The sequence below is a fragment of the Amphiprion ocellaris genome, chromosome 1 (genome assembly GCF_022539595.1).
Source record: "Amphiprion ocellaris isolate individual 3 ecotype Okinawa chromosome 1, ASM2253959v1, whole genome shotgun sequence".
In the NCBI taxonomy this organism is placed as follows: Eukaryota; Metazoa; Chordata; class Actinopteri; family Pomacentridae; genus Amphiprion; species Amphiprion ocellaris.
In genome coordinates, this window is record NC_072766.1 from 12819296 (window position 1) to 12836328 (window position 17033).

Genomic DNA, 17033 nt, shown 5'->3' on the forward strand with positions numbered 1-17033 from the left:
AGAGGTACAACTGTCACAATAATTGCCTTTTTGGACAAATTATTATCTGATGTAGTTAGTCTTTTAATTTTAAGATGATAAGTAGATCCTTAATTCTTAAGAATATCCAAATATTGGAATTATAGAATTATTGTAAGAAATGTCTCAAATAAAGAGCATCAAAATATAAAACCACAAATCTAAGACAATAAATAAAATTATGTGGACTGACTCTGTTCTAGATGAATTGATAATGTAATCATTGTGGCAGGCCTAACATAAGCATAGATATATATATATATGCCACCCCCTAAAATGTATCTGCTACCCCTTTGCCACCCTATTCATTTTTCTCTAGATCCGCCCCCGCTAGGTCCTTTATTGAGTGTGCATCTTTCTTGTTTGGAGCACAAGTGTCTTGTTTTTAAATTAACTTTTTTTTTTTTTTTTTTAAATTTCTTGCCAGATTCCACAGTACAGTAAATATAAAAGCACTTTAATGTATCACACAATACTGTGTCATCATAAGTTATTGCATCCCCAATCATTGGTAGTTGTTAAAATAACTACATAAAACACACGAACAAATTATTTCAACAGAGTTTATTCAATACAGTGAACTGTGTAAAACAAAAAACAGCTGATGAGACACAAACGTGAAAATCATGTTGGGAAGCTACTTTAGAAAAAGCAAACAGACAAAAAGATTAAAATGTACGTCATGTTAAAGACAAGGAGAGAAAAGTATCAAAAAAATAAACCATTTCACTGAAAAACAGCTGAACCAATTCAATGCAACCAGCTGCTTTTGTACAGTGCAACTGATTTAAAAGGAGGCCACATACAGCACAGGGTTAAAGTATGTTCACCAATTGATGCACTGCATGCTTAACCTTGGACCTCAAAACAAAAATCAACCTTTAGTGTTTATGCCACACATTTGGTTGGCATAAACAGCTGTTTCACAAAAGTAGAACAAACAGTTTTAGTGATTGTCTTGTTGCCAACAAGTGTCCTGTGTATTATATAACCAGTGTGCTGCTGTAAATCCACTTTTAGTGCACTACAGTATAATCTCACAATGAATTAATTTAACAGACAAGAAATATTCATATTCACATCAGCAGGTCTGCATACTTTCTGTTTTCTGACATTGTTGCCAGCAGCATGTGGTCCCCTCATCCAGACTGAATTAAAAGTCATGGTTTTTTTTTGTTTTTTTTTAAACACAGCTTTTTGACATTGAATTTGCATTTATTTCACATTTCCATTTTATATTTCCAAGCAGTGTTATTCCTTTTGGTCTAAGTTTCCAGTGTTTAACTTTCCAAGAATCCTCAAAATATGTGCTTTTTACACATTTTACACCAGCTCCGAAGAGTTTTTCATGTAAACAGCTGCAGCCAGTGTTTGAATATTGCCCCTGGTGCAGCAAATGCACTGATGTAAACAAAATACATCAAATTATTAATTTTTTTGTTAGTTTCTTTTTGCAGAAAGCTGACACTTAACTATCATATGTTAAGTTATGGCTTTTTAATAATAGTAATAAATGTAATCCAGCTTAATAAACAAAAGTTTGTATCACAAAATTGTGAAAATGAATGTAAAAGTAAGCAATACCAGTGTAATTATTTAAGGCCGGATTTCCTACTTACAGAAAATGTGCTTTAAAAACTACAGCACTTAAAGCAAGATAAAGCAATCAATCATACATTTTTACATGCATGCAAGGGAATGAAGTGAAACAGAATAAGGATGTCACTCCACAAAACAAATCATCACATTGGCTAAAAATATTATAAATTACGATATTTCCACATTAATAAACTCTTTTTTAAGTGCTACATGTAATAAATGCCTGTTTGTTAGGTAGACAGTAGTAAACATAAAAATGCTGTACAGAAACTTGGCAAACAATTCTAACAAGAGAAGTTGATCCCAGTTAGTAGACAGGAGATTACTGCATAGCTATAATTCAGAAGAATATTGTGAAAAGCCTGAAGTCTAAAGAGAATATATTTTTAAGCAATTTTAGTATGTTGATATATTTAAGAGCCTCTGGCTTATAAAACATGAACCCTATAAATAGACCAGACTTTTAGCAAAAAGGCTTCATCAAACATTCATGCAGATAAGTATTGTATTATATAAATGACTATATGAAATTGTTTTGTCAGGTGCATGTGTTGTATTAAACCAGTGATGGTAGATTTTCTTTCTTTTTTTTTTTTAAATTGTAGAAATACAGTACCAGTCAAAATTTTGGATACACCTTCTCATTTAATATTTTTTCTTTATTTTCATGACTATTTACATTGTAGATTCTCACTGAAGGCATCAGAACTATGAATGAACACATATAGAATTATATAGTAAACAAAAAAGTGAGAAAAAAGTCAAAACGTTAGATATTTTAGATACTTCAAAGTAGCCACCCTTTGCTTTGATTACTGCTTTGAACACTCTTGGCATTCTTTCACTGAGCTTCATGAGGTAGAACCTGAAATGGTTTTCACTTCACAGGTGTGCCTTGTCAAGTTTAGTTTGTGGAATTTGCTTTCTTAATGGGGTTGGGACCATCAGTTGTGTTGTGCAGAAGTCAGGTTGATACACAGTTGAAAGCCTCAACTGTTACAATCCATATTACGGCAAGAACCAATCAGCTAAGTAAAGAGAAACAACAGTCCATCATTACTTTAAGAACTGAAGGTCAGTCAGTCTGGAAAATTGCAACAACTTCGAATGTATCCCCAAGTGTAGTCGCAAAAAACCATCAAGCGCTATGACCAAACTGGCTCACATGAGGACCTCCCCAGGAAGGGGATAAGTTCATCCAAGTCACCAGCATCAGAAATAGCAAGATAACAGCCCCTCAGATTAGAGCCCAGATAAATGCTACACAGAGTTCTAGTAGCAGACACATCTCTACATCAGCTGTTCAGAGGAGACTGAACCAATCAAGCCTTTATGGTTAAATAGCTGATAAGAAACCACTACTAAGGAAAAGCAACAGAAGAGATTTATTTGGGCCAAGAAACACCAGGAATTGACATGAGACCAGTGGAAATCTGTGCTTTGGTCTGATGAGTCCAAATTTGAGATCTTTGGTTCGACCCACCGTGTCTTTGTGCAACACAGAAAAGGTGAGCAGATGGTCTCTACATGCATGGTTCCCACCGTGAAGCATGGAGGAGGAGGTGTGATGGTGCCGGGATGCTTTGATGTTGACACTGTTGGGGATTTATTCAAAATTGAAGGCACATTGAACCAGCATGGGTACCACAGCATCCTGCAGCGACATGTAATCCCATCCAGTATGCGTTTAGTTGGACAATCATTTATTTTTCAACAGGACAATGACCCCAAACACACCTCCAGACTGTGTAAGGACTATTTGACCAAGAAGAGAGTGATGGAGTGCTGCGTCAGATGACCTGGCCTCCACAGTCACCTGACCTAAACCCAATCCAGATGGTTTGGGGATGAGATGGACCACAGAGTGATGACAAAAGGGCCAACAAGTGCTCAGCATCTCTGGGAACTCCTTCAAGACTGTTGGAAAACCATTTCAGGTGACATACCTCATGAAGCTCATGGAGAGAATGTCAAGAGTGTGAAAAACAGTAATCGAAGCAAAGGGTGGCTATTTTGTAGAATCTAAAATATAAAAACTGTTTTGATTTATTTAACACTTTTTGTTTTCTTCATTAATTCCATATGTGTTCATTCATAGTTTTGATGTCTTCAGTGAGAATCTACATTGTGAACAGTCATTAAAAAAAATGAAAAACTCTTGACTGAGAAGGTGTGTCCAAACTTTTGACTGGTAGTTTATATCAAACTGTGCTCCTGTGTCTATTTGTTGCTTTGTGATTTTGCTCTGCTCCCTTGTTCTCAAATTTAGCTCATAGTTATAATTTCATATTTGTCCTGGACGTTGTTCTCCTCCTGTTTTTCAGGCTCTGGATGGTGCAGCTCAATGAAGAGAAAGTAAATGCCTGCTCCGACTGCTCCACCCACCATAGGACCTGCCACAGGAATCCACCACCAGCAGCCTCCGGCTCTGCAGGTAAAACAGATAATTATGACAAAATATACTTTAATATAATGTAACAACAATAGTGCTATTTATACAGTGTCTTCCCCAATTAAACCTTTAAAATCTTAACCTTTTACCTCAATGGAGCATTTAACCACTGTGCAGTAACAACGCAAAGGCTTTGAAGGATTTTGTGTAAGTCTTTGCAGTTCTTTGTTGACTTCACACCATGAAAGGGAATCAAAGGAAAAAATGGTTTAAAATTTTATATATGTTATTTTTTTCATTTGCTCCACAAATGGACTTTCTCTCATAAATTATTTGTTCCTATTTAGATTCTTGCTTTAGAATTTGAATTTTCAACAAAAAATTGACAATATTTTCCATTTATCTGTCGTAGGCTTCATGTAGAAAATAGTGCATCTGACCACCCAATAATTTCAAGACAATATATTGTGTTTAACATTATAATAATGCTGTTACTTTCGTTTATTTGTTTATCCATTCAGTCATTCATATATCTATTTATTAGCCTTTAAGCAAGCTGATATTTGAGGAGTTGTATCATGACACAAACATCCCTCTTGAGTGTTACTCTATGCTTAATCTAAACAAAAACAACAAAACAATAATAATAATACATTGGCCTGTGGACCCTAGTCTGACTGATGCTCATACATATTTATATCCTTCCAAAATAGGGTGACAGATAAATTATTGCATGATCAGATGTTCTACATAGGTTACACAGTGTGATAGAGCTAATGGTACAGCCCAACTACAAGTACAAAAAAAAGAAATGTAAAATTAGAATATTAAGTCTTTTTTCTGCAAAAATGACATTCTGGAGCAACAAACTGAAAATTTATCTCTGAGAGACAATATTCCATGTGTGGCTGAGGGGAATTTACAACCCATCTGTCATTTGATTGAACAAAGACCTGTGAAGCCTCATATGGACTCTAAAGGAGCATTGCTATAAAAATGATCTAGTGGACATCAGATGGCACATTTTTGACATCTAATCTGCATTACAAACTGACGTCGCTGAGTGAGAGGGTTTTCCAGGCATAATCATGTCATGGGCTGGATGAAAGAAACAGGAAAGATCCCCATGTAAACAACCTGAGAGCGTTCACATCATCTGAGTCTCAAGACAGCTGACTGCAGTCATTTGTGTCGGTGTTGTAAAATACTATGCAACAAACAATATGAGATTATATCCTGTAAATATGGGTTTAAAGGAATAATTTGATCTTCCTATCTACAACCAGCACAGCAGATTATCTTAGCTAAGCACAAACACTGGAGACAGGAAACAGTTAGCCCGGCTCTGTCCAAAGGTAATTAAATCTGCCCATCTGCACCTCCTAAGCCCGAGAGTTAACAAAAACAAAATGTTAAAAAGTCACAATGATGACAGGTCTGCAGAGACTCACTGCTCATTGTGCAAGGATAAGTTAAACTAACTGTCTGCTGGTAATAGCTTTATATTTACCACGCAGACATGCAATGCTCTGATCATATTCTCTGCAATAAAGTGAGTAAAATGTATAAATCCAATAATGTCAAACTTCTTTGAATTACCTTGAATGCTAGACTTTGGCTAATACAAGGTTTGCAGACTCTTGTACTGCAGCATGTATTACGTCAGACACATAGGAGCTTTCAGCAAAATTTCCTGATCCTAAGTGCAACCTGACATTGATCTGAATTCTTTTTATGAGTCATGAACTTGTAGAAATGGATAGTCTGAAATGACATAAATGGAGCATCATGAAGGACGCTCAGTATTTAGTTGCGTTATAGGAAGTGTAATACCCAGCTTGACCTTTACAGTAAATGTCAGGATACTTTAGCCTCTGCCACTTCACTTTTGACCATTATTTTTTTAATCTGTCTCCTGCACTTCATCCAGTTTATAGAAACACACTATTAAATTGCTGCAGTACCTTTTTAAATAAAGTAACATCCACTGCTTCTCCAGTGTGTATGTTTATCTCCGTATCATCCTACCTAAGACGAGTTATGCACAGTTATCCCAGATTACAGGAAAGTCTTAAGGAGCTCTGTTTGCTAGACCTGCTGCATGTGACCTCGTTCTGCCTCTGGCTCCCCTCAGAGAGACTCTTTCACTCAGCCGGAGGGAGATTAGAGTCCTGCCAGTTAATGTGGCTATAGGGAGCCTTTAATGCAGGTGAAAGGGCTTCAGTTAACAGAGCTGATGCACCAGCCTGAAAGTAAACAAGCGACTCAATGGGTCATCTTGATTTCCTGTGGGCCATCAGGAAGTCGACTAGAGGAGGGAGGTGACTGGATTACAGAGTTTAATCTATGGCCACGGCTAAGATGATCAGGCCAGGAGACAGACACCCAGCAGGTCACATTGACACTGTGCTGAAAAGAAACGTAATGTACAGAAATCCTCAGCCTGCCTGGAGTGTCTTTTTACATTACTCTGCATCTGTAGCAGCTATATTTATATCACAAATGTAAAAGATTATGTTAGATTTAGCACATTCGTTAAGATACGAGCTTATATGTGCATTAAAGCAGTCTTATAAGAGCCATCTGGCGATAGTTACAGCTGTGGTATAGGGGCAGAACACATCAGAAACTGTAATTGTAACTGTTATTTTCAAGCTAAATTAAGGTCATCATTATTATCCAAGCAGTGTTTTGTTGATTTTTTTTTTTTGCTGAGTTTTTAAACAGTGACAAGCACAGACACTTTCGGGGCAGGGGTTAAAAAGACTGGGCCGAGGCAGGGCTGGTGTTGACAGGGCACTGAGGGCAAAGGAACAAACAGCAGACTAAAACTGTCAACACGAGTAAAGTAAGAGCTTTGAATTGTTAGGTAAAGAAGGAAACTTTTCCCTGTTGTTCAGATACTGTTACTGCAGAAAGTAAATATTTTCTGCAGATAAATTCTTGGATCAGATGGAAGTGCTATAGCAACAAAGCCTCAGAGAATTGGTGGTACTTCTATAAAAAGAGAACATGTTTTCGGAGTGATAAAAGATGTTCTGGTAAACCAGGACAACAGATTGCATCTGAAGGGAAGTTGGAGCAGAGCGGAAGAAACTGAACATGACCTGAAAGGATCTGGAAGCTCCGAGGCAACAGGAGTTCAGTGGTTAGTTAGAAAGCTCCTCAGTGGAAATGAGCCAGAGGTTGATGAGATCAACTCCTGCTAGAAGATTTGAATATTTTAGCGTGCAACAGTCTTTGTGAGTTTTCAATAATGCTGAGATTTTGGAGAAAGAATTTTCTGAACTGGCACAAGAGTCAAGAAATCACGCTTCTTCAACTGAGTAGGAATTAAAGTGAAACGAGTCGGTGATACTGAGAGTCAGGAAGAACTTGGGGTTTCAGTGCAGGTCTCAGAACAGTAGTTCAATATTTTAGCTCTGCACAGATAATTGAAGTCTCATACAAGTTTGCTTGCACAGCCTGTATGTGTTTTTATGATCTGGAAATGTTCCCTGTTAGTATGTAGGAATATAGTATAAAAAGTCTGCTGTTTTGAGCCATTTAGTGTGTGTGTACACACACACACACACACACACACACACACACACACACACACACACACACACACACACACACACACACACACACATATATGTCGGTTTTGTTTGCACAGTTGGCAAAGTCTGAAGTGAAAATGAGACAGCGATGCACCTTGTCCTCTACTGTTTACAACATACAGATAGTTATAGAATGTATATATTATATAACACAATCTGCTCCACAATAGTTGCTAGTGTCACATTTTTGCCTGTAAAGTTTAGTTAACAGGAGTCATTTCAGGAGTCATTTTTCACACGCAAACGTCTCCTGTTCTTGTGCAGAAAGATGACTCATACAGTTAAGTTGTGACAAAAGGGAGAACATTTTTCATGTCAATAGATATCAGGAAATTCATCTGAAAGAGTGGGCCAAGATCTGAATGAGACACCTGCTGGACCTTCACTCTCAGAGTGTGATCTCAGGATAACTCCAGCAGCTGATGGACGCTGTTGCAACTGAGGCCAGAACATCAAAACTCAGGGTCAAATCAGAGAAGTATGAGATGAAATATTGGCTCAGCACAGTGAGGTCACTGGATCCACAGACAATTGTTCATGTAAAGAAAAAGCATCCACCATGGACATGTCTATCTCTGATTCTCTCTTCTGTTCATCTCTCCCCATCTCAGTTTTTTTTTTTTTTTTTTACATGAATGCAGCCGTTTTGTTGCTAATTTCCTGGATAGATGTTTGAATTTATAGTAGTTCTTCTCCAACTGTGTGCCGCTTCTTGCTTTTTATAATCCACTGAAATGTCCAATAGCTTCATAAACTTATTTTGAAACTACTGCATGGTTAACCATCGCCTTTTCTGGCAGGTGAATTTATCAACCTTCTGTCAGAAAAGTCTTTAGGATTTACTGAAAGATTTACTTGGATGCTCCAGGTGTTGCATTGTCAGATGGTGCTTTAGCTTGGCTGCCTTTGTCTCTGTAGCAACTGAAGACAGATCACACATTGTCATCTCCCACTGCTGCTCTCAAGCCATATAACTCAAAATATTTATATATGACCTAATATCGCAATAATATGACTGAGATTTTAAGAATTTTTCCTTCGTAAGCAGCCTTCTAGAGATGTAGTTAACTCTTAAAGTGGTGTTTCCATCTATGAATAATATAAGGATTAAAGGATTTCATTTGTACAGTAAGGCAACCCTGTTAGATTCTTCAGCAAATCTGCCATTTCAATGGCCTCCCGTCACACAAATGTTCCTCCAAAATATTACCCCCATCTCTATTTTAAGGGGACACCGTTGCTGTATTCTGAGTTAAGCTCCACCCAAGATGATTGTGATTGGTTTGTAGAAATACAAACAAGCCCTTTAGGAGAATGATAATAAGGTAGAATCAGAGTATTCTGCACAGTGCATTTAAATTATGTGACTATATGAGACTAAACCAAGGATGACAAATTAATTTACACTGAACTGTATTACTAAGTATTACTTACTTAATTTCTTTAACCTTTTGATGCACAACATGGATCAAAAGTGACCCATCTTCAATGGAAAATGGGGATCTCTTGACCCATGTTGTGCATCAAAGGGTTAAAGAAATTGCATATTCATTGGGGGACATTTTAAGTATTAAATCAAACCACTGTTTGTGAGCATTGTTGTCCAAAAATTCCATTCTGACCTTTTAGCATATTGTATTTTGATTGGTCTAAGAGGAAACTAGACTTCTGCCCCTGCTGGCTCCGTTTTCAGGCTGTGGGAAATCTAGCAGGTGACGGGAAGTTTTAGCCAATCATAGGGCTTTTCTCTGAACAGATGGGATGGTATAAATGGAAGTGAATATCGAATGTGGTGACAGAAAAGGTTAGATGGACGACTTTCACTTAGGATGTTGAGTTTAGAATTCCAGGTGAAGTCACAAATGGATGTTGACTTTGAGCTCGAACCATGTGTGGTAGGATGAGCTTAAACAGAGAGGGATGAGCTGCATGAGAATGGTTTAAAAATATGCTTTTTTTTTTTGCTTTTTCAAAATTCCTGCCTGACATCTCTTTATAGTGTAATAACCTATTCAGCATAAACAAAATAAAAACATAGAACAGTTGTGATAATAGAGCAAAAACAAAAGGAAGAAACAGTCTGAGGAACATACAATTGCACCATTTTGGTAACTTAGCGCTGAATATTTCATACTCTTCTGCATAGAATATCTCCCACTTCACTTAAATCCCAGAGCCCTTTTTCAAAATGCAGGAAATATGCACGTGGTCTTTGAAATATTCATTTAGATTGTGAAGCGAGCAGAGATGGTGCTAAAATGCTGCTCTTTGTGTGGGACGAGAAAGAGCAGCCGCTTGGTTAGACTTGGTCTCTTACATCACGTCTCAGGCACTGAAGAGTGTAAATGCTCCATTTCCCCTGAACCTTTCAGTTATTAATCCCAACAAAGCCCCTGATATTAGAAACTCTCAATCGCTATACTTCACAGTGCCACCTTTTTGTTTCTGGATCAGTAAATTACCTGAATACTTCCATGCCCCACCCAGCTACGGCTGTGAAGAAGCGCGGGCCGAGGTCTCGGGCCGGGTTGATTGGGTAACCACAGTTCAGACCCATGGACACTCCGATGGCCATGATAATGAGGCCGATGCACAGAGGCTCCATCCCTTTGGGAGCACCAATATTCTTCCTGTCAGTGATGGCCAGGATGCACAGGATCAGTGCGCCAGTTGCAATTACCTTGAAAACAAAAACAGTGTGGAATTAGCACAGCACCAGTAAAATTACCCCCAAAATGTGTCTGTTGTTGTTGTTGAGAGGATGATTTGGAGTTACTTCATCTGCGGTTGTGACCCCTGCCCTGTGTTTTATCTAAGCTTATTAAGGGGCTTCCCCTTTACCCTGGTTCCATTCTAATAAGACAGCTTTACTGTGCAGCCACATATGACTGTATACTAAAAACATACTATAGAGGGAGATTATGCAGCTTGTTATTTAACTTAGAATTCAAATTCTGTTTTAGCCACTCACTACTCTCTAATTCTCGTCATATAATTCCTCGTAACAACACGTTGAAAGTTCATTACTCCGCCAAGGAGCGTGGCGGAGTTGTGTGACAATCGGTGTACGTGAATCCGTCACAAGGACCAAGTGATTAGATTTTGGCAGTAATGCAGCTTATAGTCTGGATCCATGGATTTGTTAAGGATTTCTCGTTGTGAGGTAGCGGCACAGCATCACTGTAACTATGACAACAAGTGAATGTTCTACGTTCTGCCTGCTGATGATCACATGATTGTGATCCTACTACAAATCGATCGCTGCAGACTTATCTGTCAGAAATGATCCAAGGAACAATTGATTAAATTGTGGGGGTGTTTCTGAGTACCATCAATTCCCGCCGCCTGCTACATAATTAGGTTGCATGATTCAGTATCTGTACATAACGTACACATGCATAACACACGCCTGTGCTCAGCGCAAGGTCATTTTGTTTGTGGGTACATCTATATTAAATGGTGACATTCCATGTTGCCGTGATTTCGGATCATCAATAACTAAAAAAAGATGCTGCATTTCTACAAAAATGTGCTGCCATATGGGGGAAAGAACAGCCTTGGTGGAATACTGTGCTCTCTGAGTGTTCTTCTTGTTATTAATTTAATTTTTCTGAAGGTGTGTTTGCTTTGTTAAACAATAATTTTATTTTGAAATACAGTCCATGACAAGACACAGTGCTAAATTTTCCATCTATCAAATTTATATGTACATATATACATACAAAATGTGATTAGATCCTGTCACTGCCTTCACAAATACACTAACTAACTGGATCATGTCATCTCAAACACATCCAGAGCAGATGGTAGCTATTCTCAGCATCAAAGCAAAATTGCTCATACATCCGCACACAAATCACATGTCCATTTATTCTTCCATTCATGCCCCCAGCTGCATTAAATGCAGGCTCACATGTATCTCTGATGCGCTCTAGTGCCTTCCATGTACACAAATATCTCTGTTGGAAAATGTTTCTATCTCACTGACATCAATAATTCAGTATAAAAAGGAGGCAAAGCCTTCATATGAGATTCAAAAACATGTTTTACATTCATGTTATCAAGCTTTTTTTTTCGTTTGTAAAAGTATCTGAAAGGTTTAATTTTCCTTAATTAGACAAGAACCATCTAAAGAGAAATCTATAGCTGTGTTTTGTGATGCCAAATTTTATATTATATATACAGACTAATTTTCATGACAGATTTCATGATTTACATCTGTTTATCCCATTTCTGTTTATCTCTTTTCTTTTTCTCTCATGTATTTTTCCATTGTCTGATGTACTTTCTCTCTTATGTGTATATCTATAACCACAATATGTGCATTTACTTTTGGGTTTGCTCATTTTTTAAAACAAATTATATGTTTGAATATCAACAACAAATAAATCACAAAAAACAAAAGTGAGTTCTTGATTCCCACCTGATCCACGAACCCATTGAGGACTGAAAGATGTTTTGCAGGATAAGATGCAAATATGTTGGCTGTGGCGTTTGCACCAGTAACTGCAAATTCTCCATTAGTATAGTCCATCAAAGCATCTGTGGAAAAGACATACAATAAAGGTAAGTTCATGCAGTTACTACCAACAAGCTCATTTAATATTTCTATTTTCATTTGGCAAGTCAAAAAAACTATCTAAATAGAACATGGACTAAATTATTTGTTTCCTCTCTTTCAGCAAAAACACAGAAGCTGTCTCATGAAGCGGACTCACTGAATTAGCCACATAACCTTACATAATTCACTGTTTCAGCATGAATGGAGATCTGAGTTTCCCCATAAAATCAAGCAGTCCTCAGTGACGACATTTACACATTTACACCCACCATAATACAACCCATAGACAGCACAGGATCCAGCAAAAGCCCCCAGGAACTGTGCTACCACATACACAGGGAACTTCTTCAGAGGCAGCTTCCCCAGGATCACCATGGCCAGAGAGACTGCAGGGTTCACATGGGCTCCTGGAGCAGTGCAACAACACAGTGAGGAACATAAAGTGACAATAACAGAATACACATAGTGCAGGATTTCAAAAAGAACACTGAAACAACAATGAATTAAAGTGTAAAAAAGTTATACCGTTGATTTTAGACCTCAAAATGAAAAATAAACTTGTTTTCTATGATGAAAAATGGCCATGACAAGTTCTCAAAGCCCCATCCAGCAGTCCCAAACCTCAAAACATCTAGTTTATTTTAACTCTAGACAAAGAAAGGCAGGGAAACTTCCCATTTGACACAAACATTTAGCATTTTTTACTTGAAGGGTGACTGATTTAAATTCTTATATTACTGCTATAATCATCATAAGAACTTGAGGATCAGTACAGCAGAACCAGCATTCAGTCCTTTCTGTATACGAGACATTTTAAAGATTATTCCCCTCCTTTATTGTGCTCTCTTGAGCTCTAAATGCTAATAGGAGGCAGTAGGACCAGACATGCCATCACTATTTTTAGTCCGCATGCTCTTCTTCCTTTATAAGAGTCATGTGGCAGTTAAGCAACTTTTTTACTGTCAACATTTGTAAAACTGATGTACGGCCCCTTTAAATGATCAATATCAAAATAGTTTCCTCTTCTGTTGTTCTTCTGTCGAATGAACAATTGATTAACGACTCATTTCAGTCTTAAATCAGATATCAAACATCTGAGACCGAGCTGTGGAGAATGAGTTTAAGAGTCTCTTGTGTCCTCTCCAGCGAGACAAGGTGACCTCAGCGGATTAAAACAGTCAGCGACAGGCCGTCTGATCATTTCGTGCTCGTCTGTTGAACCCTCATTCATTTATTCACTCAAAACTTTTGAGGATGCTTTCAAACAAAGGGCACCGGGTTTGTGTGCCTTCAGAGGATTTGTGTTTTCCTACATTCTGCATTGTCCTAAAGAAGCGTGTTTGAACACATTCCAGCCAATTGTTCCTGGGCTGTGATGGCAGTGTGGGGTCATTTATTTAACACTCTGGGATCTTGGCTTTGACCTCGATGTGGTAACACCACTGGGGGTATCAGCCATGCGCCCATTGTTAATCTCCCCATCCTGTTCACAAACACTGACCACGACAACCAGCCAGACCTGCCTGTCTGAATTGCATCTGACATAATCTGCCTGAATCTGCTTAAGGCACACGTAGACTGCAGGTCATTAGAGTGACCATGATGTGTCACACTTACGGTACACTGTCATCTAAAATCTGAGACTACAAAGTGAAAACAATTGTGTTTTCTTCTCCTATGGGGCCGCCCTGCCAGGGAAGCCTAGAAAGCCAGGCTTGTCACACCTGACCCCCCTCCTCTCCAGAGACCCATGCCCCAGTAAAGCTCATTAGTCCAATACCTATGATCATCTTCAGAGATGTCGTTGGACAGAAGCTTCCCACTGAGCCGTGGACCCCAGGGCTGAATGGCCCAGTCATGCAGCAAAAGCTCTCCATATATTAACCTCCCTGTCCTCGGGCTTTTCTACTGCTCTTCTGAAGCTTTACAACTCGTCTTATTAAACACGTAGCTCAAGTAAAACTGAGCCATGAGCCACAACGACCACAATAGCCATCCCTAACAGCAACTGAGTGGTTTACTTCTCTATCAATATGAAGATTTTCACTGAATGGTGCTAAATTTCTTTATCACACATACTAGTTCATCAAACCACTGATGTACTGAAATATATGATACAAGATGAGCAAAAATCAAGTCATATTAACTTGATTTTTAGATTAAAAAAACAACAGACAGTGCAGCATTTCAAAAGAGGAGTGAAACAACAACGGATTAAAGCGCTGAACAATATACCAATGATTTTATTACTTAAAATTAAAAATAAAATTGCTTTCTATGCTTAAAAAATTTCACTGAATTCCTCAAACCTGCAGTAAGTTGTTATGGAATTGACTTTTTAAGGTTATCAAGGAATGTTTGTCCTTCGGGTCAATGCTTATTTACTTTCTTGCTGATAGATGAGGAGATTAACACCACTATCATGTCTGTCTGTTAAATATAAAGCCAAAGCTGGTGGTCTTTTAACTTTGCTCAGCACAAAAAATGAAAACAAGGAGACACAGTTGGCCTTGCTGTCTCCAAAAACGATGTAAAAATTTCAATTATCACTACCTACCAAAACTCAAATTAACTAATTAATCTGTTATCGTTTGTTTGTGAATTCTGTACAAAAGTGTAGATTGTTGCTCAAAATATTTCCTGTTCAAGGACCCTGAACTCTTCCTAGCTATCTGCAAATAAACCCCAGAAACAATCAAACACGTAACCTTCAGAAAACGGCATGTAGCAGTTTTTGAACAGATTAATCAAACACGATGTAACATGTTAATTCAACAGCTATAGCCAGCATAGGGATAGCTGCTTCCCCCTTTAGTCATTTTACCATCAGATGCCACAACATTTATATAATATCTTGCTTCTGCTTGAATGATGCCCTTTTCTTCTCTCAGGAGTGATTGAGTGACTATACAACAAGTCCTGGAGTCTCCACAATGCAACCTTTGACATACTTAATGCATTAATTGTTGATTAATGGACACTCACCATTTTGGCCCAGAAAGCCCCACTGTGACATTTAACAACTATTCCCTCCTATCCCTGTCATTGCTGGCAAAGCACAGAGGGCTCTTCTTGCTGTAATCCTCGAGGAATGTACCAGATAAAATCCCATTTGGACATCGGGACACAATATTTTCAGCCCTCAAGCACATCCAGACTACTATTACACTAAAACTCAGCCCAGTAGAGGGGGTGATTAAATAATAACACTTAGTTTATTCTGAGAGGAAGTGTGTTAACATAACAGAGTTTTTCATTGAATTTGTTGGAGATGGAGACAGCAGTGACACAGAGTAACCTGGAGGTGAGAAACTACAATACACCAGCATCCACGACCAAAGATCGCATCACAGGCAAACAAAGAGACGACCTTTGCTACCAGCTTCTGTTTATGGCTCTTTGCAGGCTGAAATATCACATAGTATGTAATTTATTTCTTGTATATTCTTCCTCTGAGAGCAGAGAAGACCCCTGCACTCGTGAAAAAACAACGTGGCAACTAATCGGCAGTAATCTCAGACACAATTTTAACAATTAATTGGTTGTTTCTACCACTCTTTGCAAGAAAATATGAAAAATATTGTTTAGATATCGTGAGATGTGTACCTCCAAACTCATTATTGTTGGGTTGCAATAAAATGTCACCATTTTCTGACATGTATGTGGCCAATTAGTGTCATTCTCAGAATAACGGATGCTACAAGAGTTGAGAAAGTGGCTCATTTAGAGTTCCAGAGAGTGTGAGCTGCACATGTGGGACGACTTTTTACCTGACACTCCCCCGGCCATGTAGACGGCCATCATGACACCCAGAGTGAAGCCAACGTGGATGGTCAGCGGCTCCCCGAGAGCCCCTTTACTCAGCACCGTCTGGGCCACTGAACCGCATCCAAAGAGCTGGGACACAGACAAGAACAAAGACACAAAGAGTGGAGGTAGAAAGGCTCATTGTTTTCAATTATTCCAATTATACCCACCATTAACACTAGCCCGCTTGTCCAGCAAACAGACAATTTGTACCAGAGTTGGGGCTTGGAAAAAATAACTAACCCCCCCTTTACTTATTAGGAAAAAAGGCACAAGTAGTTTAGGAGGGAGATGAGTGTTGGGATGGGAGCAGTCATGCAGGAGTAAAAGGGGCTGTTTTGGAGGCTGTATCACTGCTCTGATGTGGCATTAAAGTGCTCTGAGAGGTGACAGGTGGAGCTCAGGGTGGAGGCGAGGACACTCCAGATCAGGAACACATGGAAACTATTAGAATGAAAGGCAAGAACTAATCACAGCATGAGTTTTTTAAAAAAAATTTTAACAAATTCAAAATAGTGATGCAATTATTTAATTATCATTGTAATAATTTTAAAACAAATGTGGCACACCATTCCTTTACTTTTGGATGAATTGTGAGGGAAAAGAAACATCTGAGTCACATCTTGTTAAGAGTCTTGTCAGGAGCAAATTACAGCTGAGCACATGGAAGAGAAAGTCTGTTATCTGCAGAATAATCTGTCTGCTAATAGAGACATATGAGAGACAGCAGCCAGAGTCCCCAGAGACCTGGTTTGACACCTTATTAGCATACTGGTGCTCAGCTTTAAAGCGGCTGTTTAAGCCTGATGACAGGTGCAGAGGGAGGTACTCACTATCAGGACAAATATCCCCAGAAACTCCGCCAGGAACTCCTTAAAGATGTCCCGCCTCAGGCCAAATCTCTCCTTCATCTTCCTCTTGCTCTCATTTTCCATTGTTTTTTTTTTCTTTTTTTCTTTTCCAGCGGCTCCTTGATGTCTTCCTCCGACCACAACAAACAGCTAACAACTATGAGGGAGGCTGTGTGGAGCTGTCAGTGCAGGTTGTCGCCTCC

At 38.6% G+C, this 17033-nt stretch overlaps 1 protein-coding gene across 1 annotated transcript; it reads right to left on the minus strand.

The window, feature by feature from the left end:
* Positions 1 to 567: 567 nt before the first annotated feature.
* On the minus strand, positions 568 to 17033 carry aqp9b (aquaporin 9b). The gene is made up of 6 exons (XM_023285209.3): positions 16813 to 17033; positions 15943 to 16069; positions 12442 to 12579; positions 12035 to 12153; positions 10074 to 10291; positions 568 to 4045 (listed from the first exon to the last, which is right to left on the minus strand). Exons 1-6 carry the CDS (start codon positions 16912 to 16914, stop codon positions 3883 to 3885), a joined length of 867 nt encoding a protein of 288 aa, XP_023140977.1. The 5' UTR covers positions 16915 to 17033; the 3' UTR covers positions 568 to 3882.